The following is a 27,311-nucleotide window of genomic DNA, read 5'->3' as shown; positions in this document are numbered from 1 at the left end:
ACCCAGTGCAGCCATAAATGAATAAATAAATTATATTTTAAAATTAAAGCATTTAATTCCCAAGTAACATTTCTGCTGGTGATCCGCATATGAAAGGAGTAGGATGTGGTTTCTTTAAATGAGTGGCTTTGACTTATCCTCTTTGGAAACACTTTTTTGTGGTTTTTGTGTCTTTTTTAGGCTCCACAACATCATCTTCCACCATCCACAATGAGGCTGAGCTTGGTGATGATGACGTTTTTACAGTAAGTTCCCATGGTCTTTTGCTTTCCACATGAGTTGGTGAATAATCAGAGGTTCTGTTTAGGGGCATGAGAGACACTTGGCAATTTGGCATTTGCTGCTGCTGTTGGGATGTTGTCAGGGAGATCTCTGTCTCGTCATAATTTCGCTGCCCTGAATTTGTTCTAGCCCTTCTTGTTCCCATGATGCTACAAGGCATATGGTGTCCGCCCTCCTGGATCTGTTCAAGGCCCTCTCCCAGTCTTCCTTCACATTTAGGGTGAACAGCCAACCTGGTTTGCCTGGGACTGTCCTAATTTTAGCACTGAAAGTCCTTAGTCCCACAGAAGACATACTTCAATCCCCGGCACGCTGGAACAACTGGCACCCTACTCTTGGAGTCTTCCACTAACCACCTCCCTGGCATGGAGGGGGCAGGGGAGCAGCCTTCCTGATGAGTGATTAAATATCTGATAAGAGTCCTGAAGGCTGAGTTGAGGTTAGGGCCAAATGTGCTAAGGCAGGAAATGGCTTGGATATTTTGACATAGCTGGCGTTAATGGGATGTAACTGGAGACTAAATGATTTCTCAGCTTGCCCCTTCACTAAAATTCTGTGCTTCTAGAAGTTAAACAGTTCAGAGTGCACCTGCCATGTGCTTGGTGCAGTGAGGAACTGCAGGGCAGCATTTCAGAGTCTGGGCCTTGATGCAAAGGAGGAAATACATTTAAATTGTCACCTAGGATACACATCCAGTAGACACCCCAAACCAGATCATATTTCATGCCCTGCATTCTGATTTTTCCCTCTTCTTTTTTATTTTCTTCTGTTTCATTATTAAACTTTTCAAGCACACAGGAAAATTTAAAGCCTAGTACAGTGAAAGCCTGTAGACTCTGTATCTAGAGTCGGCAGTGATAATGTTTTACCCTATTTGCCTTATGTGTCTATTTGCCTATTTGCGTATGTGTCAGCTTGCACACAGGTATTTTTTCTGTTGATCCAGTTGAAAGTAAGTCACCTCTAAATAACTTGAGCATGCATCTCTTAAAGAATAAGATATTCTGCTGCTGCTAAGTCACTTCAGTCGTGTCCAACTCTGTGCGACCCCATAGAGGGCAGCCCACCAGGCTCTCCCGTCCCTGGGATTCTCCAGGCAAGAACACTGGAGTGGGTTGCCATTTCCTTCTCCAGTGCATGAAAGTGAAAAGTCAAAGTGAAGTCGCTTCAGTCGTGTCCGACTCTTAGCGACCCCATGGACTGCAGCCTACCAGGCTCCTCTGTCCATGGGATTTTTCAGGCAAGAGTACTGGAGTGGGGTGCCATTGCCTTCTCCGAGATATTCTCCTACACAACATCGTAACTGGACCTAAGAAAATTAATAGGAATTTCATAATATCCCCTAATAGTTCCCCAATAATTCCTTAGTTGTCCCAAAAGTATCTTTTATAAGCTGTTTTTTAATTTAGTATTTTAAATATTAGTTGCAACCCTGTAAACATGATTCCTGACCCATTCATCCTGCAACTAGTGATTTAAAAAACGCAACTCTGGGAAGACAGAGGTGGGTGAACCCGCCTCCATCCCTCATGGAGGTAACCAGATGGTTTGGACAGGGAGGATATGGCCCTGTGAGAGGCTTAGAAACCGGCACAGACTGTTAAATGCTCTGGCCCAGGATGGGGCCTGGGGGTCAGAGAAGACCCCTGGGAGCTGAGGCTGGACTTCGATGGTGTTGGAACAGGGCTGGGAAGGGGCTTCGGGGCACGGGGTGAAGGCGGCAGCAGGCTGTACGTGGTGAGTAGTCTAAGCATTGCAGACCCCAACCTGGCATGAACAGAGAGTGCTTGTCGGTGGCAGTTGGGGGCTGAGCGTCAGGAAATGAACTCAGTTGTGCCTCCGTGGAGCGGCTGGTGTGATGCACTCTGAGCAGGCTTCCTATAGCGCTCCAAGCAGATCCTCTCAACAGTTGGCATGTTGCTTACATCTGTTCCTTTGTCACGTTTGAGAGACAAACAACAGCAGGCGGGTTAAAAGGTGGCTTCCTGTGCTCCAGAGCAACCCTGTCATCCACAGCTGCTTCCCAGCTACCTGCCAGCGTGATTTATGGAAGCGGGAGCGGGCAAGAGGGACTGGGGCCATAGAAGCCGGCACCCCTGCTGGCTTTGTCCTTTAATCCACAGGGAATCGACGTGCTGTTCAGGGTAATGCCGAATGCCTGGAAGGACATGTAGGAACTGCCCTGCTGTTTCCTGGCACTTGGAAACTCACGGCGGGAGAAGCACAGCTTCATTGTATTCCCTGTGGGCCCTGCCGTACACAGTCCTTACCTTCATTCCACTTGTTTACACACAGGGGCCTCTTAATAACAGTACCTCCCTTCCCCAAGACAAGCCCAGCCACGAGGCCAGTGACCATTAGCAACATCCCGTGTAAGGATGGGAGGGTCGTCAGGGGCTGACACACCAGGTTTCCTGTTTGTTCACAAGTTCCCTGTCATGAGACTTTTTGTCCTAAGAAGTCAGGGATGTCTCTAAAAGCTGGAGCCGTGGAAGTGAGCAGCCAGGTTAACACCTATAGAGACTACGGCTTCCCGAGGTTTGTTGCATTCTAAAGCTGATGTCGGTCGGAGAAGGCAGTGGCACCCCACTCCAGTACTTTTGCCTAGAAAATCCCATGGACGGAGGAGCCTGGTGGACTGCAGTCCATGGGGTCGCTGAGGGTCGGACATGACTGAGTGACTTCACTTTGACTTTTCACTTTCATGCATTGGAGAAGGAAATGGCAACCCACGCCAGTGTTCTTGCCTGGAGAATCCCAGGGATGGCGGAGCCTGGTGGGCTGCCCTCTATGGGGTCACACAGAGTCGGACACGACTGAAGTGATTTAGCAGCAGCAGCAAAGCTGATGTGGGTAAGACAGGGATTAGGACTTTGAACTCATTTAGAAAGAGTATAAGTGGTGATAGACCCTCTTACAACTTACGATGAGCCAGAAGGAGAATTTCTAAGAGAATAGTGTGTATAGGAGAAAACCTTCAGAGGAAGGAACCAGAAGGAGATCTCTGTTTGTGCTGCTGGAGCCAAGGGTTCCCTCTATTCCAAGGCATTCCTTGGGACCAGGAGGAAAATAGGACACTGAACAACACAGGGATGCATGTTATATGTTGGAGGATGACGTGGAGGAGGGGGCAACCCCAAACCCCCCTGGTCGAGAAGTTGCTGGGCTTGGGTGCTCAAAAAGCATGGCTGTCTCTGCTCACAGTTTCCTGACTCCCAGCCCCTAAACCAGCCTGTCTTCTCAGGATGGTAGAACCATGTTGCAAGTCCTCCACGTGAAATTAGCATCCAGCTCAGCATGTGTGAACGCTCATGCAGACACACACGTAACTGCCCATGCGTTGCTAGTTGCCTTTACAGTCCTCCCACGCCCCTCCTGCCACCAGCCTGGTGTGTGTCCACATCTTTGCCGACGGAGCCACCACCAGAGACTCCAGATTAGCAACTGCTCTGATTTTCTGGGTCTTGGACTGTTTATCCATCCATGTGTCTTACTGTTTCACCCTCAACCAATTATGATTGTTTTCTCTTCTTTCAAATCCTATAGCATTCTTGTTTATCCCTCTCTTGCTACTTAAAAACCTGCTTCTTTTTTGACTTGCACATTTTATCTGCTGAACAAGTAACTTTACTTAGCTCAAAGCAGGTTATTCATCGTTATAGTCTCTGTAACCCTATAAAGCTTGGCTGTATAGGTGCTCAATAAATGGGTGATCTGAACCCCAATATACTGTATAACAATCACAGGGTTTCATATTTCATTCATTGTTGTTATTCAGTTGCTAAGTCATGTCCAGCACTTTGCAACCCCATGGACTGTAGCACATCAGACTTCTCTGACTTCACTATCTCCAAGAATTTGCTCAAACTCATGTCCATTAAGTGAGTGATGCTATCTAACTATTTCATCCTCTGCCACCCCTTTCTCCTCTTGCCCTCAGTCTTTCCCCATATCAGGGAAAGAGTCGGCTTTCAAAAAGCATCAGCCCATGCTTTTTGAGCTCCCAAGCCCAACAACTTCTCCACCAGAGGGGGTTGGGGTTGCCCCCTCCTCCACATCATCCTCCAACATATAACATGCATCCATGTGTTCCAATGAGTCGGCTCTTTGCATCTTATGGCCAAAGTGTTCATTGGCTTGTTATCCTGCATACTTAGTCATTTCAGTCGTGTCCAACTCATTGCGACCCCATGGACTATAGCCTGCCGGGCTCCTCTGTCCATGGCATTTCCCAGGCAATACTGGAGTGGGTTGCCATTTCAGTTGGTGGTTTTGAGGGATTTTCAGTAGCTTTATGTCATATTTTTCTTGCCGTGTTTTCTGTTGCGTCCACAGCTAGGAGGCGAGGTTTGAGCATCACCACCCAGTCTCACCCTTTGGCTGTTAATGCTCCTTGTCAACTACCATCCAGCCCCATCATCTCTCCTCCCTGGCAGACCTCAGTTACTGTAATCCATCCAGGTGAACAGAAATACCTAGCTGGCTAGGCATTAAATATGGATGAGGTGGGGGGGGGGGGTGGTGCGTGGATTCCGATGCCTGCGTCACGTGATGCAGATTTATGAGTCATGCAAAGAATATAAAGCAATGACAACAAAGGCTAGCAGTCTGCAGTGGGCATTTGGAGATATCACTGAGAGTCAGCATACTCCCATCCATGCCCCTGGCAGACGGCTTTCTCTCTTCAGAACCAGGATCCTTGAGAGGGACAGCATGGAAGGACCTTCAGTTCTGTTCCCTCTCATTGCTTTTGTCTTGTGGGGGAGACGTGCTCTAGTGTATCTTGTGGAGAAGGCCCCCATGAACTTGAGAGATGAGCAGTGTGGTGCCTTGGAGGGGCCAAGCTGATTCGCTCCGCAGCCTGGGGCTGGCCACCCAGATCCCTTCAGTCGAAGCCTCTGGGGCCAGAGGGTTTGGAGCCCTTGGGGAAGGGGCTCAATGAAGATGGGAAGAGAATGAGTAGAGAAAATGGACTGTATAGAACTAGAGAGGCTCTGGGTTTTATGGTCATTTAATGAACAATTTTCTAAATTCCTATTTTGTAGGCTTTGGTCCATTGAAACCTGGTGGTTTCTTTACTGCCACAGAGCTCTAAAATCACTTCTGAATGTTATTAGCATCTTCATAGCTAGACAGGGAGAATTTTAATACCATCTTGGGAGAATGCAGCTGCAGGGCACACGGACTTCAGAGCAGGCTCACTGAGAATCTGTGGTCAAGTGCTGTCGGTGCCTCAGCTGTCATTGTGCTGAGTGGCTGGATTCTGGCTCTAAAGCTGGGGGATTAGGGAAATATTTGCTTTATAGAAAGATACTTGGGGGTGTATAAAATAGCTAAGTCCTCATCTTCCATAATAAGAAGGTCTTAAATAATATCCCAATCTGCAAATCAAGAACGAGGAGTATAATAAGATGCCATTGAAAAGATGGAGAGAAATGCAAGAAGACAGAACCACAAGAATTGGTTTTATTTCTCTGGGGCGTGAGAAGCTGTCTCACTTGGAGAGGGGCAAGATTGCTATTTGAGGTATTAAATGATACACATGTACTGATTTTTTAAATTTATTTTCAATTGGAGGATAATTGCTTTATAACATCATGAATCAGCCAAAAGTATACATATGTCCCTTCCCTCCTGAACCTCCCTGCCACCCCTCTGGGTTGTCACAGGGCACTGCTTGAGCTCCCTGTGGTACACAGCAGCTTCCCGCTCACTCTCTGTTTTACATATGGCGACGTATGTTTCAGCGCCACTCTCTCGATTCGTCCCACCCTCTCCTCTCCCCGCTGTGCCCACAAGTCTGTTCTCTGTGTCTCTGTATGTATTCCTGCCTTGTGAATAGGTTCATCAGTACCATATTTCTAGATTCCATATATATGCATTAATATACAATATGTGTTTTTCTGGCTTGCTTCACTCTGTATAACAGGCTCTAGGTTCATCCACCTCACTTTAACTGACTCAAATGTGTTCCTTTTTATGGCTGAGTAATGTTCCATCGTCTATATATACTACAGCTTCTTTATCCCTTCATCTGTCGATGGACATGTAGGTTGCTCCGTGTCCTAACTATTGTAAACAGTACTACAATGAACACTGGGGTACGTGTGTCATTTTCAGTTATTGTTTTCTCAGGGTATATGCTGAGAGCTGGGATTCCTGGGTCATATGGTAGTTTTATTATTCGTTTTTTAAGGAATTGCCATAGTAGCTGTATCAATTTACATTCCCATCGACGGTACAAAAAGGTTCACTTTTCTCCACACCCTCTCCAGCACTTATTGTTTGTAGATTTTTTGATTATGGCCATTTAGAGACTTTTTTAAAAAGGAAAATGAGAGGGAGTTTTCTCAGGAAAGGGGGGGCATGTAGTCAAGGGAGAAGGGAGAATCCAGTAATCCTGATTAGCTACAGAAGCCCTGATTTTCCCTTCTGGGGGCTAAAGGGACTGAAGATACACAGCAGAGGTTGAGTTCTGTGCTCTCGGTGTTCTGCTGCTCCCGACTGTTTTTTCTGCCTTGTGTTAGGAAGCAGTGTGTCCTAATGACACATGAAAAGTAAGAGAACTGATGTGAGTTAGCTGGAAATGTTTGGCTTGCGGGGAGGCGAGAACAGCTGTAGACATGCCAGCTCCTCAGAATTCTAGGTCTTGGAATTGAAAGGGATTTTGAGTTCACATCAGATAAGTCAGCCTCCTTCCTTCTGGCAGACAAAGTAAGATTGGCCCCATTTTGTAGACACAGTCATGGAAGCCACTCCGTGTCAGATGGAGGACCTGCCTGAGATGACACAGCTAGTTCACAGCAGAGGAGCAGTGAACACCATCTCCTCAGCGTTCCCATTCATCACTACCATTTTTCTCTTCCTCTGTTGAATAATTATATTTATGGTTTTTCAGCTGTCCTATTTTTGATACATCATCCTTATACAAGAGTTAAGTTTTAGGTTTCTCTTGGACCCAAGTTGGAAAGGGGAGAAGAGATAAGAGAATAAATATGTGACCAGTGCCCCATGTGGCACATCCATATGACAGACTTGAAGCCTGAGCAAGTGTTACAGCCCCGAAGTCCCCAGAATAGCAATAGGAAGGCATACCCTAAAAAAGGTTTCGGTTTATTCTCTCACCTCAGGATAGCTGCTGGATTTGGGCAGCCCTTCTCCATAGGGATTCCTCACTTTACAGCATCCATCATCTGTAATGAATTACCTTCTCTTCTGTGCACCCAGAATAGCACTAACTGTGTACGGTCCTTTGCGGCATTGGGAAGAGTCATTCACAGCATCTTGTGTGGGTTGGAATTCTCTCCTAGAACCCAGTTAAGAATATTTGCATTGTCTCATCATCCTTTAATTTCTCAGGTAGGCAGTCCTCCTTCGTGTAGGAAAAATGTCTTTTACAGCATCATCAGCTTTTAGCCACGTGTTTGCTGAGACTGGAAAATGTAGTTCTTCCTTGTGCCCTATGCTTGAACTGGTGACATCCTGTTTATTACCAGCTGCATCTGATTACTTTCTGGCTCTTCAGAGCACTTGCTCCTAATGACATCTCCAACCCCTTCTGCCCACCCCAGGTGTTTCTAAAGCATGACTAGAACTGCTACTGCTGCTGCTGCTAAGTCGCTTCAGTTGTGTCCAACTCTGTGTGACCCCATAGACGGCAGCCCACCAGGCTCCCCCGTCCCTGGGATTCTCCAGGCAAGAACACTGGAGTGGGTTGCCATTTCCTTCTCCAACGCATGAAAGTGAAGAGTGAAAGTGAAGTCGCTCAGTCGTGTCCGACCCTCAGCAACCCCATGTACTGCAGCCTACCAGGCTCCTCCGTCCATGGGATTTTCCAGGCAAGAGTACTGGAGTGGGGTGCCATCGCCTTCTCCGATGACTAGAACTAGTTGAAACCAAAGTGTGAAGCAGCAGGGTTGTTTTTTTTTTTTTTTTTTTTTGGTCCTAGGTGAGCTTTTGAGTCTTTGCAAGTAGTGGTTATTTTCATTCTTGATTAAGTAGAAAAAAATAAATTTGTGGAATTTTGTAAATGTCAAGCTTTTACTTAACAGAAGCAGAAGAGTGCAGAATGCCACAGAACTTTCCTTTTCTCGAGTTTGTTTTCCACTTAATCCGTCCCCAACACACATGAAATCCAAAGGCAAATCTACCAGTTTTGTACTAAATGGGGTTTGTTTTCTGTTTTTCTAAGGGGATTTCGGTGGGGGGTGGGGGCGGTTAGTTACTTATTTTTTTTAATTTTTCTCTTTGCACTGGGTCTTCATTGCTGCACTTGGGCTTTCTCTGGTCGCACCTCGGGGGACTCCTCTTCCTTGTAGTGCTCCAGCTTCTCTCGTTGCAGAGCACAGGCTCTAGGTGCAGCGCATGGGCTTGGCTGCTCCACATGTGGCATCTTCCCAGACCAGGGATAGAACCTGTGTCTCCTGCATTGGCAGGCGGATTCCTATCCACTGTACCACCAGGGAAGTCTGGAAAGGGGATATGTGACTCCTGCTTAGGCAGAGTTCAGAGGCTGGGGAGAGGCTGGGATTCTAAACATTTTTGACACTTCCATTTCTGCAGATAAAGTTACCAAGACTTGAAGAGGTGAAGCAACTTGTACCCAGCTCCATCCTTTGTTCACCTAGAATGCAAACCCCAGATCTGCTTGCTGCCTTTCAGAGAACGTTGAGAAAGGGAAATATTTATTCAATAAGTTTCAGTAGATTTCACATATATTAAATATACCATATTCTCATCATTGCCAAAAAGCCACCTAAAATGGACTTTGCAACTAGTGCGTTGGCTCCAAACCTCAGCTGACTCTTCAGTGCGATGTGGGGCTCTGCTATGCCCTCCTGGGAGCCCCAGTCTCATTTTAGAAAATCAGTTGATCAAAACTGTTGTTTCTACCCTTGGAATTAAGGGACTGGGATAGAGTGGGGTAGGGAGAGAATAAGTAAAGGAGAAAATAGGTTGAAAATGTAAATTAATTCTACAAAGTTTAACTAGTAAAACTAATCTATGGTGGTGTCTTAAGAAAAGCAAAAATGTGTTGGGGGGAAAAACAGCTATGCTTTGTGACTGACACCAGGGAACAGCGTCCCATAAATGCTGCTGGCTAAGACCCAGCCCTGCATAGGATGGCATGGAAGTTCTCAGAAGACAGATGAGAGCTGCTTTATCTTCTGAATGCCAATAATTATCAAGCTCACATTGCATAGTAAGAGGAGGATCTTTTATTCAACATGTAATACCTATAGTGGCTAAATTAAAGCATTGAAATGTCTAAGGCTCAAACAAAAGCTTTGAAATGCTCCCAATCTCAGGAAGGGCAGAGGCACTTTGCTAGCCCACCAGCTTGTGTCTTTCTTTGCTTACACATGTACCATCTCATCTGTTTAAGCTGTGGATAGTAATATACTACTATTTCCATTTTATTAATTCATGCAGAGTACATGCTCAAGGTTACCCAAAACCCACTTCCTGCTCACAGCCCCGCCAGTGAAACTAAGCTGTGGGTTTGAGAGTCCTTTCCTTTCATGTCAATATTTTACCTAACTTCAAAATTTAGAAACATAAAACTTTTTTTTTTTAATGTGTGGGAATTTTGGTTTTGTTGGTTTTGTTTCACAATTGACAAATGCCCACTTTTTCCTCTGGGTCCTGGATGGGATAATGTCTTAGAGTCTAGGACAGAGTCATCTCCTCTCCCCCCACCAGCTGCCCCTCTCAGACCACACTGCCTGCTAGCTAGCCCAGTTTCCTGCTCTACTTGCCTCTTCGAAAGAGAACACCTGGAACCAGTGTAAGCCCTGAGGACAGGTGAGCCAGTGCTGTCTGTTCCCAAAGACCTGTTGACAGAATGGGGGACGTTCTATTTACCAGAGGGAAAAAGGATTGACCATAGATAGGCCTGCCATTCTAATAGCTACTGAGTGGAAAGGCTTGCTTTGTTCAACCCCAGATCACCTGAGCTAGCAGCCTCTTGACACCCGCATCCATCCACTTTACTGTCTCCTGAGAGGCAATAGCTGCCCAGAGTTCCATGTGATCAGTGCCACCTCCCCATCCAAGGTGGAGACGGTGAAGAATCTGCCTGCAATGCAGGAGACCAGGGTTCAGTCCCTGGGTTGGGAAGACCCTCTGGAGAAGGGAATGGCTACCCACTCCAATATTCTTACCTGGAGAATTCCAGGGACAGAGGAGCCTGGCAGGCTAGAGTCCATGAGGGGTCGAAAAGGTTTGCACACGACTGAGCTACTAACACTTTCACACTTTCAATTTCAAATGCTCATGTGTATAAATAAAATGGAAACCCTTGCAATAGGAAGAATTCTGAATATTGCTTTGGTGGCATCAGTGGCTGAACTATATTTTGGTGGTAAGCTGCAATAAAAATAACACAAATTAGGGTCATAACTACTAGTTGCTGCTAAGTCACTTCAGTCGTGTCCGACTCTGTGCGACCCCATAGACGGCAGCCCACCAAGCTCCCCCGTCCCAGGGATTCTCCAGGCAAGAATACTGGAGTGGGTTGCCATTTCCTTCTCCAATGCGTGAAAGTGAAAAGTGAAAGTGAAGTCGCTCAGTCGTGTCTGACTCTTCTCGACCCCATGGACTGAAGCCCACCAGGCTCCTCCGTCCATGGGATTTTCCAGGCAAGAGTACTGGAGTGGGATGCCATTGCCTTCTCCGAACTACTAGTTAGCCATCTTTAAAAATTCAAACTATCTGGAATTCCCTGGTGATCCAGTGGTTAGGATTCTGCGCTTACACTGCAGAGGGCCCAGGTTCAATCCCTGGTCAGGGAACTAAGATTCCCCCAAGCCAGGAGGCCAAACAAATAAATAAATAAATCATCTATAAGACAAGGCTGCTGCTAAGTCGCTTCAGTCGTGTCCGACTCTGTGTGACCCCATAGACGGAAGCCCACCAGGCTCCCCCATCCCTGGGATTCTCCAGGCAAGAACACTGGAGTGGGTTTCCATTTCCTTCTCCAATGCATGAAAGTGAAAAGTCAAAGTGAAGTCGCTCAGCCGTGTACAACTCTTAGCGACCCCATGGACTGCAGCCCACCAGGCTCCTCCGTCCATGGGATTTTCCAGGCAAGAGTACTGGAGTGGGGTGCCATTGCCTTCTCCTATAAGACCGGGCAGAGTCCTGCTTTTATTAATCTGAATCAGTCCTGCAGCTTTTCTTTCCCCTGTTGCAATGACTTCTTGTTTTTTTATTGAGCTGTAGAAGGCAATGGCAACTCACTCCAGTATTCCTGCCTGAAAAATTCCATGGATGGAGGAGCCTGGTAGGCTGCAGTCCATGGGGTCACTAAGAGTCGGACACAACTGAGTGACTTCACTTTCACTTTTCACTTTCATGCATTGGAGGAGGAAATGGCAACCCACTCCAGTGTTCTTGCCTGGAGAATCCCAGGGACGACAAGGCTTGGTGGGCTGCCGTCTATGGGGTCGCACAGAGTTGGACACGATTGAAGTGACTTAGCAGCAGCAGCAGCAATTGACACACATCCTGTGGCTCTTCATCAACTAAGCAATAGTCTTAGCCAAACTCCTCTGTAACGTTCTGAGGAGGAAGGCAGAAGGATCACACATACAATTTTTAGAGCTCAAAGAAACCTTGGAGATCATCCAGGGCAACTCCTTACTTTATACCCGAGGACAGAGGCCCACAGAGCTTCAACAACTATCCCGAGACATACGTCCTCGCCTGGCCTGGAGTCAAGGTTCCCCAGTTCTCTCCGAGAAGTGCTATTTTTGCTTAACGTTTCTGTATGATTCCTGGATGACGCAGATTGGCTTCTTAAGCAGTGCCTTCGCTTTATTTTCTGTGCCTTATTCAAAACACGTAGGCCTGTCACCCTCCAGAAGCAGCTGCTCGGAGCAGGCTCAGCTCCGCCCGCTGTGTGTTCACAACAGCTCATGTGCTTCTGAGGACACAGGGAGGATGAGGTGGCTGGACCTGTGTGCTTGCCTCTCTGGAGGTGGCATTCATCCCATTTGTCTCCATCCCCAAGAGGGAGAAGAAAATGAATGGTTGCCAGCCTTCCAGTGTTTCTGCTACCAGTGTGGATTTGGTCGGGCTGGTCGCATCTCTCTTTATTATGTGGAGGTTCCCGGCACCCACTCTTTCATGTCTGTACCCTCTGACTCTTGCTTCCACCTCCCTTCCCTTTCTTTTCTCAGCCTCCTGTGTTTCCTTGTTAAAGTCTTGAATTACTGCCTTGTTAGAGGGCTTTAGAACCAGGCCATGCAAAACTTACTACTCAAAATACATGTTTTTCTATAACCATAGAAAAATTTGAAAATGTAGTCAAAGGTATACCCCTTAAAAGGAGGACTAAATTTAGGTGGTTAAAAACATAACTCCCATACATAAAATAGATAAGCGAGAAGGATGTACTTTGTAGCACAAGGAACCATAGTCAATATTTTTTGATAACCTATAATGGAAAATAATCTGACAAAATGTATATGTGTCTGAATCACTTTGCTGTACACATGAAACTAACACAATATTGTAATTCATCTATACTTCAATTATTTTAAAAAAAGAAAGAACTCTCCAAAATATAGAAAACAGTGGAACACTGCCTAGCTCAGTTTGCAGGACTTGCATAACCCTGCTGTAAAAATGGGCAAGAAGAATTCAAGTAGAGAAAAACCAGAGTCAAACTCACTTATGAATGTAGATGTAAAGTTTTAAAATAAAATGTTACCAAATCACATGAAATATTTGTAAAACAAACTTAATAAAAGACCAGTAAAGTATATATCCCAGGCATGCAAAGATGGTTAATATTAAAAAAGCTTATATTAATGAAACAAAGGTGAAAGACCATAATCGTCTCAATAGACATAGAAGAACCATCTGATTACATCCAGTATATTCTGGTGACAATCCATAGCAATCTGGGCTTCCCCAGTGGCTCAACGATAAAGAATCCACCTGCCAGTGCAGGGAGATGCAGGTTTGGCCCCTGGGTTGAAAAGAGAATTCCATGGACAGAGGGGTCTGGTGGGCTACAGTCCATACGGTCACAAAGAGTTGGACACGACTGAGCACACACATTTTGCAATCTCGAATACAGAGAGACTTTGGAACTTTATAGCCACTCCAGTTATCTGGAAACGTTATATACAATAGAGAATTGTTAGAAGTTGTCCCATCAAAGTCAAGTTCAAGACAGCAAGAGCCATTCTGTTTTTCCACATCATGCTGGAAACCTTGGCAAAGATACAATAAACAAGCAGTTACAAATATTGGAAAGGAGACCAGACTGTCTTTTGTGGGTGATAGGAATTTGCTTAGAAAAACCCAGAGAATCACTGGATAAAACACTTGAACTTTTATAAGGAGTTAAGCAAGGGGACCGGATCACAGGATCAGATTTTTTATAAAATCAGTAGTAACTGTTTAGAAAATGGAAACGATTAATCTCATTTTGTTTTTACAGTTACCCTGAGGACAATTTTAGCTCCATTTTACAGATGTGAAAACTGGAGTTAGAGGTCACCTTGTCCAAAATCAGACAACTTAGAATTAGCAGAGAATTGATTCAAATCTAGTCTGCCTGGATTGAGACCATGATATTTAGCATTATGACATTCCCTTGCATTTCTGTTGTTCGGTGCTTCGTATTAGGTTACAGGCCTCTTAATCGGACACATCTTTAATAGCAGGCTTTGACACTGAGCTGGAGTCACACCCGGACCCAGAGGCAAGGTTTTCTGGCAGCACACACGGAGGTAGCAGTGGTTGTGCTCACACTTTCATGTTGCCCAGGACCTCCCACAAGTAGGTGGCACCCCATGGCAGTGTCTGGCCGTGTTCACAGTGGGTGACATCAAAGGCTGTTTCTCACCGCTCTGACTCAGGAAGCCTGCACCAAAGCCAGCCCACTAAGCAGGCTGAGGTCCCAAAGCACAGAGGACCTCTGCTTTTGTTCTTCTTGAGCTCACACCTACAGCATTCAGAGATTTCCCCCGCCCCACCAGGAAGGCGAGTTGAAAACAGCAGCCAGTATTTCCAGGTTGAAGGTGAAGCTCTCGGATTAGTAGGTGGGTGGGTGTCATGAGCTTGTGCGCACAAGTGGCAGGCATGTTCTAGAATCTGGCTTGTTGAGGTGCGTATGTGCACAGTCCAGTGGCTGCTTTTTTCCACAAGTAGAGAACAGGGGCATTCGTCCAGAGGTGCGTATGGTGAAAGGTTTTCCCTCTTGCCTTTTCTTGGAAATAGCCTAATAATACATTCCTTTTGCTGGTAGACACTTGCCTCTTGACAAGATTTATCTGATATCACAGATATGGAATAAGCCTCAGCTTCCGATGGAGCCTCTTCTGCATGCTTTAGCTCAGAGCAGTCAGGCGAGCGAGGCAGTGAACCGATAGTCCGCCTCAGTCTTCTGGCCTCCCAGCTCCTCTGTAGAGATTTGTCATCAGATTAGGAGATGTCGAAAGGCCTTTCTCAGTCTCACGTTCTCTGAATTGTCAGAAAATGGTCCAGGAAACTTTGCACTTGACTCTGCAATGGGAAGAGGCTGGTCCAGGCTGGGGAGGAAGGCTGGGAGCATCAGAAGGAGGCATCGGATTGGCTGAAGATGACTAGGAAGTACTGGGTATGCCTCATTTCTCAGAATGACTTTCCATACATTGTTAACCTGGACACAGGTCACAGAAAACAGGGTGGATTGAGATAAACGGGTGACTAACACAGAGGTGACTGGGATGTGTGAATTGGGTTTCTGAGAACTAAATGCCAAGTGCGTATTACCGTGTTTAATGCTGAGGTAGCTTCTAACCTAAGATGTGGCTGTCACGTGGGTATTGGATAAGAGTTTAACCCTTGGATTTGAATCATACAGAAAGGCCCTTATCTACTCATTCAGAAAGTATTTACTGAGATCTGTAGAAACCTTTGTATTCTGAGACACCACCCGTTACCACCTGGGTCTGTATAAATCAGGGCACGTCATCTTACTCGGAAGCGTTGTACTTGTGTTAAGCTCACAAGATGAACACAGAGCAGGTGGCTCTCCTGGGCTTGATAAGCCGCAGTGCGCTGCACAGAGATCCCCCTGGGCTTGGCGGACGGGGGCTGCGTTTCAGTCCCGCTCTGCCAGTGGTTGCTTGCCATACTTGGCAGGATCCCGAATTTCTTCAGGTGTCTGTGTTCCTGTGTATGACGTGGAGACAGTATTTTACCTGCACTGGTGGACTCCCGTGTAGCCAGTGCCTGGCGCATCATAAGCCTTCACATAGTGTGAGACTGTGAAGGGTTGTATGCTTTGTTGTACTGTCAACTTGCAACCACTCATGTGTTAAAGAGGGCAGCAGTACCTCCAAACACATAAGGAAAGAGGGTGGGTGAGAGAGGACGGACCTGAATTTGAAAGGAAGTAAAAATTCTGTGTGTCTCGGTTTGGTCTCTTTCAGTTTCCGGGATTTGAGGGGTAAGTAGCAACTCTTTCCTATCAGGGTTCTAAACCAATTGAGAAAAAAAGTGAAGAGACCCTTTATTACTGATGATGTGAGTCCCAGCTTACATCTGCAGGAAGTGGACATCCCAGGACTGGACCCTGAGATTAGACAGACCTGCCCTACCAGGCACTCATGTGCTGGGTCTCCATACCCTCCCCACAGTGGGTGGGCCCTCAACCTTCCAAGGAGACCATACAGTCCCAAGCAAGGTTGCCAGCACATGCTGTTTGCCAGTTGGGTGGCTCCCAAGAGGCAGAGGAGAGAAGTAGCAGGCTCTGAACACCCTGTTCCACTCTACCTGCTGTGGAGAGGACTGAAAGGGACAAGAGAGAGGCCAGGAATGTGGTGCAGGTGGAAGGCTGCCCCAGAAAAGGGATCGGCAGTGACAAAAAAGAAAGTGCACCCAACGGATGAACCCAGTGCATTCTGGGTTAAATTACCGAAGGGAATTGGCTCCTCTCTATGGGACAGCCTAGGGTGGATCAGGATTCAGGCTTGGCTGGATCCAGAAGCTCAAGTGGTATCTGTGGGATCCTTCTTCCCTTGGTTTTTTGCTTCACTCCATCCTCAGGTTCTTTCTTTCCCTGTACCTTCACCAGGATTCTAGGCTTACAGGACCCTTAGCTCTTAACTAGGTAGAGACAAGTATCTTTTCTGACCTGTCCATCAGAAGTCTCTCTGGATTGCCTCAGGGGAGAAGTGTGTGTCCATATCTGAATTAGCCACTAGATTGTGGGATTGGAAATAGGCATCACCCCCGCATCACACAAACCAAACAGAATTAAAAATCCAGGAGGGCTGGGTTTCCAAAAGCATGCTGCACATGTCCACCAAGCTTTAAAAATTAATGTCAGTTGTGCTGCACAGTGGAAATACGGGTGTCTTTTCTTTTTTGGCCACACTGTACAGCATGTGGGATCTTAGTTCCCCAACCAGGGATCGAACCCACACCCCTTGCAGTGGAAGCACAGAGTCTTAACCACTGAACCACCAGAGAAGTCCCTGAGTGTCTTTTCTTTTTCCTGAACACTTATACTCCTATTTTCCTGAGCATTTATTACTGTATAAGTGAACATAGTGGAGGGGAGGAGAATAACTCTTATAAGTCTATTTGTTTTAACCTTGCCTTGCCCTGGAAAGGATCGATGACACTAACAAAAAACAGTAAAATAAAAGGATATAAATAAGCATATAGGGTAAGGGGGATATAAGGATGAGAAGCAACAACTAAGGAGCTTCTAGATATTTACCAGAAATAGGACACCTCGATATCAAGGAAAATCTTTTCATTTGTGAAAAAAATAAAAGGAGAAGAAGGGTCCATTACTCTAAGGAAGTAGAAGGTGGAGTGGAGTGAGGATAGGATTCACAGGGGCCCTGGTTTTCAAGGCAGTTGACCCAGCTGCATTTGACAGAGCCTTCTATGAGCATGTGGCTGCTGGGCCCCAAGGTTGTGGACAGTGACCATCACACCTGGGATCACCTGGGGGGTGTGAAGCACCCGAGGTGTTCTGGGAGACAATGGGGCCCGTGCTCTGCCCACAGCCACAGTCTATTCTGGTATATGATCACCTTCCTAAGATACCTTCATGGAGGCTCCAGTCTGAACTCGTCACCTCTACTGGGAAAACAGCTCTGTTCTCACCCTCCAGAGACAGTGACCCTCAGGCTTGCCTCCAAGCCAAAGATTACAAAATTTCTTCCTGGAAAGCCAGTACCCATGATACCCCTCAGGTATCCTTATCTCTGAGACTTTCTCAGGCTGGGCTTAACCCCACAAAGAAACATATGGGTTTGATTTTTGGCTTGTTTGCATTTCCTCTGCTTGCCCAAGGACCTTAACCAGGGCCACTAACGAGAGACCATTCTTGATCAAACCGGAACGCGCCCAGGAGTGGCCTGGTGTGGTGAGCCCTGCCCCAGAGCCGGTCGCTGCTCCCACAGTTGAGAAAACAAACGCAACTTTCCAGGGGCTGGTGGCTGGGTTTCTCTGCCCGTCGTGTTTAGACAACTAGGCCCTTCAGGGGTCCTCCTGCCTCCCACGGCCAGGATAAACTCAAGATTTCGGGAAGTCCAGCGAGACGCCACAAGTGGGGGTAGACGGTGTGTTAGTTTTGGGGCGGACTTGGTTTTTGTTTTTGTTTTTAATTAACTCATGGTTACCTCCTTCTACACAGACAGCTACAGACAGTTCTTCTAATTCGTCTCAGAAGAGGGAACAACCTACTCGCACAATCTCCTCCCCCACATCCTGTGAGCACCGGAAGGTTTATACCCTGGGTCACCTCCACGACCCATACCCCACGGACCACTATCACCTCGAGCAGGTGAGCGGGGATCCTGTTCCTTGGAGGTCACAGGGGTGACCTCCTGATCTGAAACAGCTGCCCTGCCCTCCCTTCAGCCGCATGCCCGAGCCGAGGCCTCTTCTGTTCTCCTACTCTGTTCCCCCATCCCATATTGGAGGTGGTACAGGCAACTCACCCTCACTCAAGGATTTTCTGTGTGCCAGGCACCTTGCCAAACCCTTCATGTGATTTATCTCCTTTAATCCTCACAAATTACCCAGAAGCAGGTCTTCTGCATCCCCAGTTGATAGATGAGGAGGCTGAGACTTAGGGAGAGGGTCCCTGGTGGAACAAGATTTAGATGGCAGACTCTGCTCACCCAGGATGCTACCCTGCCTCCTGCATTCCTCTGTCCAAAGGGTATGAAAGCACAGAACCACGATTGGTACCACAGAATACTGTGTGTTTGGGCCGAAGGCCTGGCATCATGGGCTGCAGGCTCCAGCTTCCTTGGGGAGCTGTAGCTGGAATTCAGTAATATAACAAATATTTACCCAGCGGCTGTTTTTTGGAACAAGTTCGCAAACTGTGGGGCGTGGACTGGTGCCCATGTGGGTGATGTGGCCACCAGTGTGCTTTGAAAAGAGAAAAAGCACGAGGCACTGAGGTTTTATAACATAAAGCTAGATTTATAATGACTCTTTTTTTCAAAATTGTTTTATTGGGTGTGTGCTTCCTAATATTTTGGCATGAAAATGTTCTTTTTAAAATCACAGTATGGTAGCAATAGATGGGAATTGACTTTTTGACTCTCTTTCGAAATAAATTAATAGCAAAGACTGTGTCAGCTCCCAAACTTTGTTTTGAAATACTGCAGGATTGTATTTTCCAAAGCTGGGGAAACTCTGACGTCAAGAATCTGGCAGGAATTAGGACAAAGCCTGTGAGACGTGGCCCTTGCCCTCAAGGAGCTCACAGTCTGGTGGGAAGTGATGGGTAAATTTAATTAGTGTGTGCTAAATTCTAGGATAATACTATAATGACAATATTGGCAACAGTTATCATGTGCATCCTGTGTGACACAGCCTGCGCTTACACCGTTTAGATTCTTTCTCTTTGTTCTCACAATAGCCCTATGCAGTTTGATCATCAGGGAAGCGAAGTCAGAGGCTTAGTGACTTGCTAGTAAATTCTATAGTCTGAATTCCAGTCAAAGCCATGCTTCTCACTCCTTAAAAAGCCTTCATGCTCAGAGGGCTTCTAAGGTGGGCAGTGTCATTGTCTGCCACAACTGGGATGCCCTGTGCAAGGCAGGCTTACCTGGATCCACTCAATAACTGTATTCAGCACCTGCCACTCTGGACAAGGCACTGATGCAAACTGTAGGAGGCCAACCACAGGGATAACAATTTCATCCTAAGGGAGAATGCAGGTTAGGTTTGAAGTCTAGACAGTGTGGCTCTGGGTCCAGCCATCCCAGGTTCAGATTCCACTCTGCCACTCACCACCTGTGAGATCCTGGCAGGATTCAAACACTATTGGCCTCTGGAACTTGTACTCTTACCTTCTGTGTATTTGAGCATCTTATCTCCCCAACCAGATTACAAGGCACCTATGAGCCTTCATAGTCCCTGGTATCCACTTTTGCTTTTTTGAACATGACCCACAGTGAGATACACATTCTATATCATGGACTAGTATGCAGTTGTTAAGTACACACAGATAACAAATGTACTTACCTCATAATGGTCAATGCACTCCAGAGATCTTCTGCTTCTCTGGGGAAAAAAAAAGTCTTGAGAGAGGATGGCCGACAAAAACAGGTGAAACTAAGCTGTTAGAAATCATGGTGCCAGTCACCATCACCTTAGTGATGGGAGGTCACAAGAAGGGAGATAAGCATATTCTAGGGACATCTCAGGTCTGCTTTTGATCTGGGCATGTTCAGCTTCTGGAATTTCAAACTTTATTCTCACAGTGTGTATACCTACCCACATCTATGGCAAAACTGCAACAGAAAGGGGGGAAATGCCGGTCTGGACCCATTAACATGATTTCCTGACCCAGGAAGGGATTGAGACAATTTGAAATACATCTTTGGCCCGCAAGCTGTTAAGTACAGGATGGGTCTGTTTCTTCAAGAATTGCCCTTTGCCAAGGTGAAGGATGCATTATTTGAAGATTGGTTTGTTTAGCTGCTGCGATAAAGTAACGTCTCCTTTTTCCTGGGGCAGCCGATGCCAAGACCCTACCGCCAGGTGAGCTTCCCGGACGACGACGAGGAGATCGTGCGCATCAACCCCCGGGAGAAGATCTGGATGACCGGCTACGAGGATTACCGGCACGCCCCGGTGAGGGGCAAATACCTGGACCACACGGAGGACGCGGACTCCTACGTGCGCTTCGCCAAAGGCGAGGTGCCCAAGCACGATTACAACTACCCTTACGTGGACTCGTCAGACTTTGGCCTCGGCGAGGACCCCAAAGGGCGTGGGGGCAGCGTGATCAAGACCCAGCCCTCCCGGGGCAAGTCCCGGAGGCGGAAAGAGGACGGGGAGCGCTCCCGGTGCGAGTACTGCCGGGACATGTTCAACCACGAAGAGAACCGGAGGGGCCACTGTCAGGACGCCCCCGACTCCGTGAGAACTTGCATCCGCCGGGTGAGCTGTATGTGGTGTGCAGACAGCATGCTCTATCACTGTATGTCGGACCCCGAGGGGGACTATACAGACCCGTGCTCGTGCGATACCAGCGACGAGAAGTTTTGCCTCCGGTGGATGGCTCTTATTGCCTTGTCTTTCTTGGCCCCCTGTATGTGCTGTTACCTGCCTCTGCGAGCCTGCTACCACTGCGGAGTGATGTGCAGGTGCTGCGGAGGGAAGCACAAAGCGGCCGTGTGACTCGGTTTCCCTCCCAACCCTCTCCCGTCCACAGCCCCAAGGGGACTCGTCTTCTACATCTTCTCATCTCTCCCCCCCCGCTCCCAGGTACCCAAGGCGCCTTTCCAGCCTGGGGAGCCTGCCTGGTGGACTCTGCAGCACCCCCGCCGCCCACTCTGCATCGGCCACACCCAGGCACGCGCGCACAGTGTTCTAAGGAAAGGACCCTCTGCCTAGACGCTCCTGGATTATTAACAATCTGTAATCAAGCTAACTATCTCATACAGGTGTTGATTTCATGTCCTTTCTGCCCACCTTGTCCAGTTTCAAGGCGCCTGCAGCAGGAACTGCTGATTTTTTTGGTGGGTTTTGTCGTTTTTTTTCCCAAGAGCTCCAAAAGCCATCTTCCTCTTGGTTCTAGCTTGCCTGTTGCTAACGAGCTTGCTTCCTCAAGTTCCTGTGGTAATGGATTGTCGGAATGGTGAAACCCTACCAGATGTATTTTTGAACCTGCAGTCAGTTACTATGTATAGGAGGTGATCTAGTTAACAAAATTCTACCACAAAACGAGATCGCTTTAACGTTTCTAAAGCCAAACTTCCCATGTAAGCTGCAGTTTCTGTCTAGAGCCCATCATCTTGTCTCTCTCGACCAACACCCCCAAAATCTGTCAGTTACTCACTGATGCAAAACATTCACTCCTAAAATGACTGAGAATTGAGCCTTAACTTCAGAATCTTGTGAGAATCAGGAAAATCCTTTAAACTGCATTGTATCCTCTCAGACCAGGGCTAGAAAGGGGATTTCAGGTTTCTCTGAGCCTCCCCACTGACCCTAAAGTAGTAGATCTTTTTAAAATTATGTCACCACCACTTGTAAAAATTTAGCAATACCAGAAGAAAACGCTAATGAAGTAAGAAATTTTGCTCATTGTTTTGCAAACCAAATAGTCTCTTTCAAACAAACCAGTGTTCTCCCGAACATGGTCCGGTTAAGAAACACTAAGATTGTGGTAAGTAAAACTTTAAAGGAGCTTTCTTTCCCCCCAGTGGCTATTTTCTATTAACTGGGGGATTTTAAATGTCATCAATTTGAAGAGTGGTGGGTTGCATTCTGTTCTTGGGTTTGTCGTTTTGTTTTCATTTTGGACTCAATTTCACGTCACCAAATTCTTTGTTTATACTTGGGAAAAAACAAGGCCATATATAAAAAATCCTTCCAAATGCCTAAGTGTCTTTCTCCTGCAACCCCAAACCCAGACTTGCCACTTTGACTGCTCGGATGGTTAGTTCAGCAGTCTGGGTCCACCTGTCGCCTTGCCACGTAGGAGGCTTCTAATTAGCTGGAAAAGAGTATTTTTCTAATATAGTGCAAGGAATAGCCAAATCTTACTGCAGAAAGGGGAAAAAAAAAAGTGAAGAGTGGTTACCTATACCTCGCATTGTACAATCAGAACACCGTGGAGAGCACAGGGGACAGGCTCGTCTGCACCAGCTGTTCTTCCCGCCGTGATCTTCCTGTGGCTGCTGCCAGCTGAGCGCACAGCCTCATTCCTCTCTCCCCACTCCCCGCCCTCAACCATCCCTTCTCTACTGCACACAGGACATCAGTCTCCAAGGAAAGGGACTTTTTTCCCAGTCTGCCAATCATATTGGGAAAGTGCTGGCCACGCTTACCTTCATGGGAACGTTCTCAGCTTACCTGAGAGCACTCTGCATTTCTTCCTCAGATTATCCATGTAAATACCCAGTGTGCTTATGAGTTTGTTTGGTAGGTGTTTTCGTTTGTTGGAGTGACTGGTTTGGGTCTTCCGGTCTGGGAAAGGGGCAGAGATCTATTAATCTGGTGGTGCAAGACAAGAACCACTTCCCAGCTTGGAGAACATCTAGAAAACCTTCAGCCAGCCTCCAGATGCTGTTGAGAGACCATCTTCTCCCCCACCTCAACCCCCATCCTGAGGCATCTCCTCAGGGTCTTTCTCAAGGTCTCCTCTCTACAAAGCACAACACTAATGTATGTTCTGTTAGACCTCAGTTCAAGTGTCCCTATTTATTTCAATAAGAACACACCTGTTCTGGCCACTTCTTGTTTGCCACGTCTGTCTAGCCATCATCTGTTTCTATCTTCCTTCGCCCCTTGTCCTTTTCCACCCCTTTGAAGAGTTAACGCTGGTGAATCTTAGGCCGCGCATCCTTTTTGGTTTGTGAAGAAGGCAGCGGTTAAGGGCACAAGGACAGCCGTGGGGACACTTTATGTAAATATGTCTCTCTAATTGCCACACTGCAGCCAAACAGTGTAGTATTTTCCCAGTCCGCTTTGCCATACTTAATGTCAATCATCTGAGAGAAATTATCCAGATTTTATTTTTGTATCTGTGGTAACAAAACATTAACCAAAAGATTTTCTGTTTGGAAGCTTCCCCTGACCCCAACTATGAAGCTATTTGCTCACATTAACAAATTAAAGTGCCTGAAGCATAATTCATTCTTTACCTGTATACTGAAAACCCCGTTGTATTGATTTTTTTATAATAAGCCTTTTTACCTCTGTGTAAAAAAATATATATACAAGTGTATGATGTACATTTTAGTTCTTAACTTTTTTTTATGGTTTCTAATATGTATGACCAATGTAGCCATTGCTTTAAAATGTACCATGTAAATATAAACACATCCTATCAGATCGCTGGCTTTGGGCTGTTTCTCTGGCTGGAGACAGGGTGGCATTTGAGTCTCTGCGGACGTGGGAGCTCTCGCACACAGGATGGGAAGGGGCTTCCTTTGGAGAAGGATGTGTGGACACCGGTCTGTTTTTGTGAGGCCCTTCCCGCCTCTGGTTATGTCATATTCCCCAGGGGAGACAGCAGCTCCTCGGGCTCAGATGCCTCAAGTGAAAAGAATGCTGTATGTCACCACCCAGGGAACACCCCTCCTCCTCGCCTGGCTTCCCCCACGCGTGCTCCTCAGAGGGAACAGCTGTACTTCCTCTGAGTTGTTTTCAACTGGTTCCTGCTGAACCTTTAGAGTGTGTGTGCGTGTGTGTGTGTGTGTGTGAAGTTTGGAACACAGTTTCTCACAGAACTCAATTGTTAAAACTACAAGATCCTTAGTCTCCTCAGAGTGGTTCGATTTTAGTGATATTTGGCCCACTTTCAGTTCTAAATGGGCTCTTTGGATGTTCAAACGTTACATGCAGTGACAATACCTTGGAGAAAATGAAGTGTGGGGTCTTTTAAGGGTCACAGAAGAGCGTTTCCGCTTATTCTCTGGAAAGCCAAGTAGGGGCCTTAAAAAGAGATGTGTACAGGGGCCCCTTCATCCTAGTCTCAACTCTTCCCGAAAGGTGTGACATTTCCAAACTGCTGGCAAAGATGAAAAGCAACAGGAGATGCTGGAAATTAGAAAGTGAGGGGAAAGAAGCCATGAAGATTGGTAATTAAGAGATCGTTGGAAAACTTCATGAGAGTTCGTACATAAACTAGGAGGCACACAAACCAGATTATAGGGGGTGAAAAGTCAACATGAAGGACATGAAACATGGACATCAAATGTAAAACATGTTTTCAAGAAGTTTGATGGTAAAGGAATGGTGGGAATGCTCTGAAGGACAAGAAGAAAAATAATATCTGCTGAGACAATATGCATACATTTACTCATAACAATCTGAATAAATTGCTCTGATTTAAAAAGAAAACTTGGAAGACACATCCAGAGTTTCAAATCACCTGGCCCTCATGCCACCCCACAAGGCATGTCCCTCCTGGCATCTCTGTTTGGAGCTGAGGAACGGAGGTTTAGAAAGGGTAAGTAACTGGGACTTCCCTGGCGGTCCAGTGGTTAAGACTCTGTGCTCCCAAAGCCGGGGGCATGGGTTTGATCCCTGGTTGGGGAACTAAGATCCTACATGTCCCACAGTGCAGCCGAGAAATAAAATAGCTACTTTCTTTAAAAAAAAAAGAAAGGGTAAAGGACTAAAGTAACCTGCAGTCATAAGAGGCAATGACCCAACCAGCTTGGGTTGACTGACTGCAGGTCCTTGCCAGGCCTCACTGATAGCTCTGCTCATCCCCTCCCCGTTTGTGGGCTTAAAAAGTGGGCACCAGGCAAGAGCCTTGCCTACTCCTCCCTGTTTCCTGGGGCCCATCAGGCTGCTACAGGATTAGTTTGGTGCCCTACGTGCTCGGCCGGAGCTGGGCACACTTTATCCACCATCTCCTTCAACCCTCTGTGGAATAGAGTTTCTACCTCACAGGTGAGGACACAGGGATAGAGAAACCACATGAACCGGTCCCTGGACAGTCTTTCTGCTGTTACTAGCCATTAGCCTTTGGGCAAGTGATGTCACCCTTCTGAGCCTTGGTCTCCGCAGGTGTAGCAAGTGAGATAATACACACCCAAAGCACGTCGTGGGACTCCGTGATTACAGTTCGCCTGTCATTACAGCGCAGCATACAGGAGGTGCCCCTGTATGCCCAGCATACAGGGTACTCCTTCCTTCCTCAGCTTCTCCTCTGTTCTGGAACTCTGGGAAACCCCAGCAACTGGAAAGGACACCGTCTTTTGAAGCAAAGGAGGCTGAAGCCATTATGGAATTTTGTGAGTATTTAGACCTACAAAATATGTGTGCTGAGATTTCCTTTTCTTAACCTCTCTGCAATACTAAACTAGGTTTCGATTCCTGACTGGCCCTCCCAGACCCCTTCACAGCCCTCGTGATGGCTGCAGAAGGGCACTGAGCTGGCTGATTCCTCAGGAGCCAGAGCACACAACTTGCCTTACCAACTGCCTCCTGAACCCCCGGCCCCTTCTGTGGCATTTGGGGTGTGAGTCAGTGGCCTCATTTTCTGGGCCTCTGTTTCTCCTACTGCTCTCCCGTTGCTAGTTACCACTCACTCTTCATGGTGGGCACCCCCCAGAAAATCAGACCTTCCCAGGGAAGAGAGTGTTGGTAAAGAATTCTGATGCCCAGGGACTAGAGGTGGTTTGTTATTTGAGCACAGCTTTCGAGCAGGCTGTCACAGTGCATCCTTGTGAAAGAGTGGCCAGAACTTATAGAAGTGTGCAACTGCCTGCAGGTATTCTGACAGCAGGCCCACTGGGCTTTCTGATTTGTGGGGTTAGCTGGTTAGAAATATCACACTTTGAGTGTGTGTGTGTTAGTCAGTCAGTCGTTCCCGACTCTTTGCAATCCCATGGACTGCAGCCCACCAGGCTCCTCTATCTGTGGAATTCTCCAGGCGAGAATACTGGAGTGGGTTGCCATTCCCTTCTCCAGGGCATCTCCCCAACTCAGGGTTCAGACCCAGATCTCCTGCATTGCAGGCAATCCTTTACTGTCTGAGCCACCTCTTCAGGTGCAAACCAGATGGGTGGAATGAAAGAAGAGGACCGTGGTGACATCTTGCACCACCAGATACCAGGTGACCTTGCAAATCAGGGTTTTGCCATGTCAATGGCACCCCACTCCAGTACTCCTGCCTGGAAAATCCCATGGACGGAGGAGCCTGGTAGGCTGCAGTCCATGGGATCGCTGAGGGTCGGACACAACTGAGCGACTTCACTTTGACTTTTCACTTTCATGCATTGGAGAAGGAAATGGCAACCCACTCCAGTGTTCTTGCCTGGAGAATCCCAGGGACGGGGGAGCCTGGTGGGCTGCCATCTATGGGGTCACACAGAGTTGGACACGACTAAAGTGACTCAGCAGTAGCAGCAGCTAAAGAAGCTGCTAGTGTTAGCGGTTCCTTGCAGGCAAGTTGACCCCTTCAAGGGCAGTATTGGAACCAGGGTGCGGCTGGGATTAGAGGGTGGAGAATAAGTGACATACTCTGTAAATTTATAAAGAGGAAACAAGCCAGTTATGTGACAGTCACGCTTCATACGCTTTTCTTCTCACTGTGTCTTATCTCTTTATTCCCCCTAGTTTTGAAGGAGGGCTCTGATTATTATAAAAGTAATTAATACACAGTTATAAAAATGTCATAGGCCACAGAAGTATAAAAACGAGCATCTCCTGTGGGCCTGTTCACGTCATCTTCCCTCTCTGTGTATCTCTATGTCCAAATTTCCCCTGTTTATAAGGGTATCGAGGCTTCCCAGGTGGCGCTAGTGGTAAAGAACACACCTGCCAATGCAGGAAACTTAAGAGATGCAGGTTCAATCCCTGGGATGGGAAGATCCCCTGGAAGCAGGCATGGCAGTCCACTCCAATAGTCTTGCCTGGAGAACCCCATGGGCAGATGAGCCTGGTGGGCTACAGTCCATAGGTTAGCAAAGAGTCAGATACAACTAAAGTGACTTAGCACGCGTGCACGTCTAAGGGTATCGGTCATTAATGGATTAAGGTCCGCTCTGTGGCCTAATTTTAACTTGATTATATCTCTGTAA

At 47.0% G+C, this 27,311-nt stretch overlaps 1 protein-coding gene and 1 non-coding gene across 4 annotated transcripts in view; both read left to right on the top strand.

Moving 5' to 3' along the window:
- SPRED2 (sprouty related EVH1 domain containing 2) overlaps positions 1-23,607 on the top strand; it is a 123,597-nt gene extending 99,990 nt beyond the window's left edge. For all 3 annotated transcript variants that reach the window (XM_024999446.2, XM_005212899.5, XM_005212901.5), the window contains 3 exons: positions 181-245; positions 17,936-18,085; positions 20,281-23,607. In XM_024999446.2, coding sequence (XP_024855214.1) covers positions 181-245; positions 17,936-18,085; positions 20,281-20,946 — 881 coding nt within the window. In that variant the 3' untranslated portion in view covers positions 20,947-23,607. The remainder of the gene's footprint in view (positions 1-180; positions 246-17,935; positions 18,086-20,280) is intronic.
- Positions 11,003-11,075, top strand: TRNAV-UAC (transfer RNA valine (anticodon UAC)). The gene has a single exon. It is a non-coding gene; the product is annotated as a tRNA-Val (tRNA).
- Positions 23,608-27,311: the final 3,704 nt, after the last annotated feature.

The sequence above is a fragment of the Bos taurus genome, chromosome 11 (genome assembly GCF_002263795.3).
Source record: "Bos taurus isolate L1 Dominette 01449 registration number 42190680 breed Hereford chromosome 11, ARS-UCD2.0, whole genome shotgun sequence".
Classification (NCBI taxonomy): Eukaryota; Metazoa; Chordata; class Mammalia; order Artiodactyla; family Bovidae; genus Bos; species Bos taurus.
The sequence above is the reverse complement of the archived record's forward strand: the minus strand, read 5'-3'. Positions and strand labels throughout refer to the sequence as shown.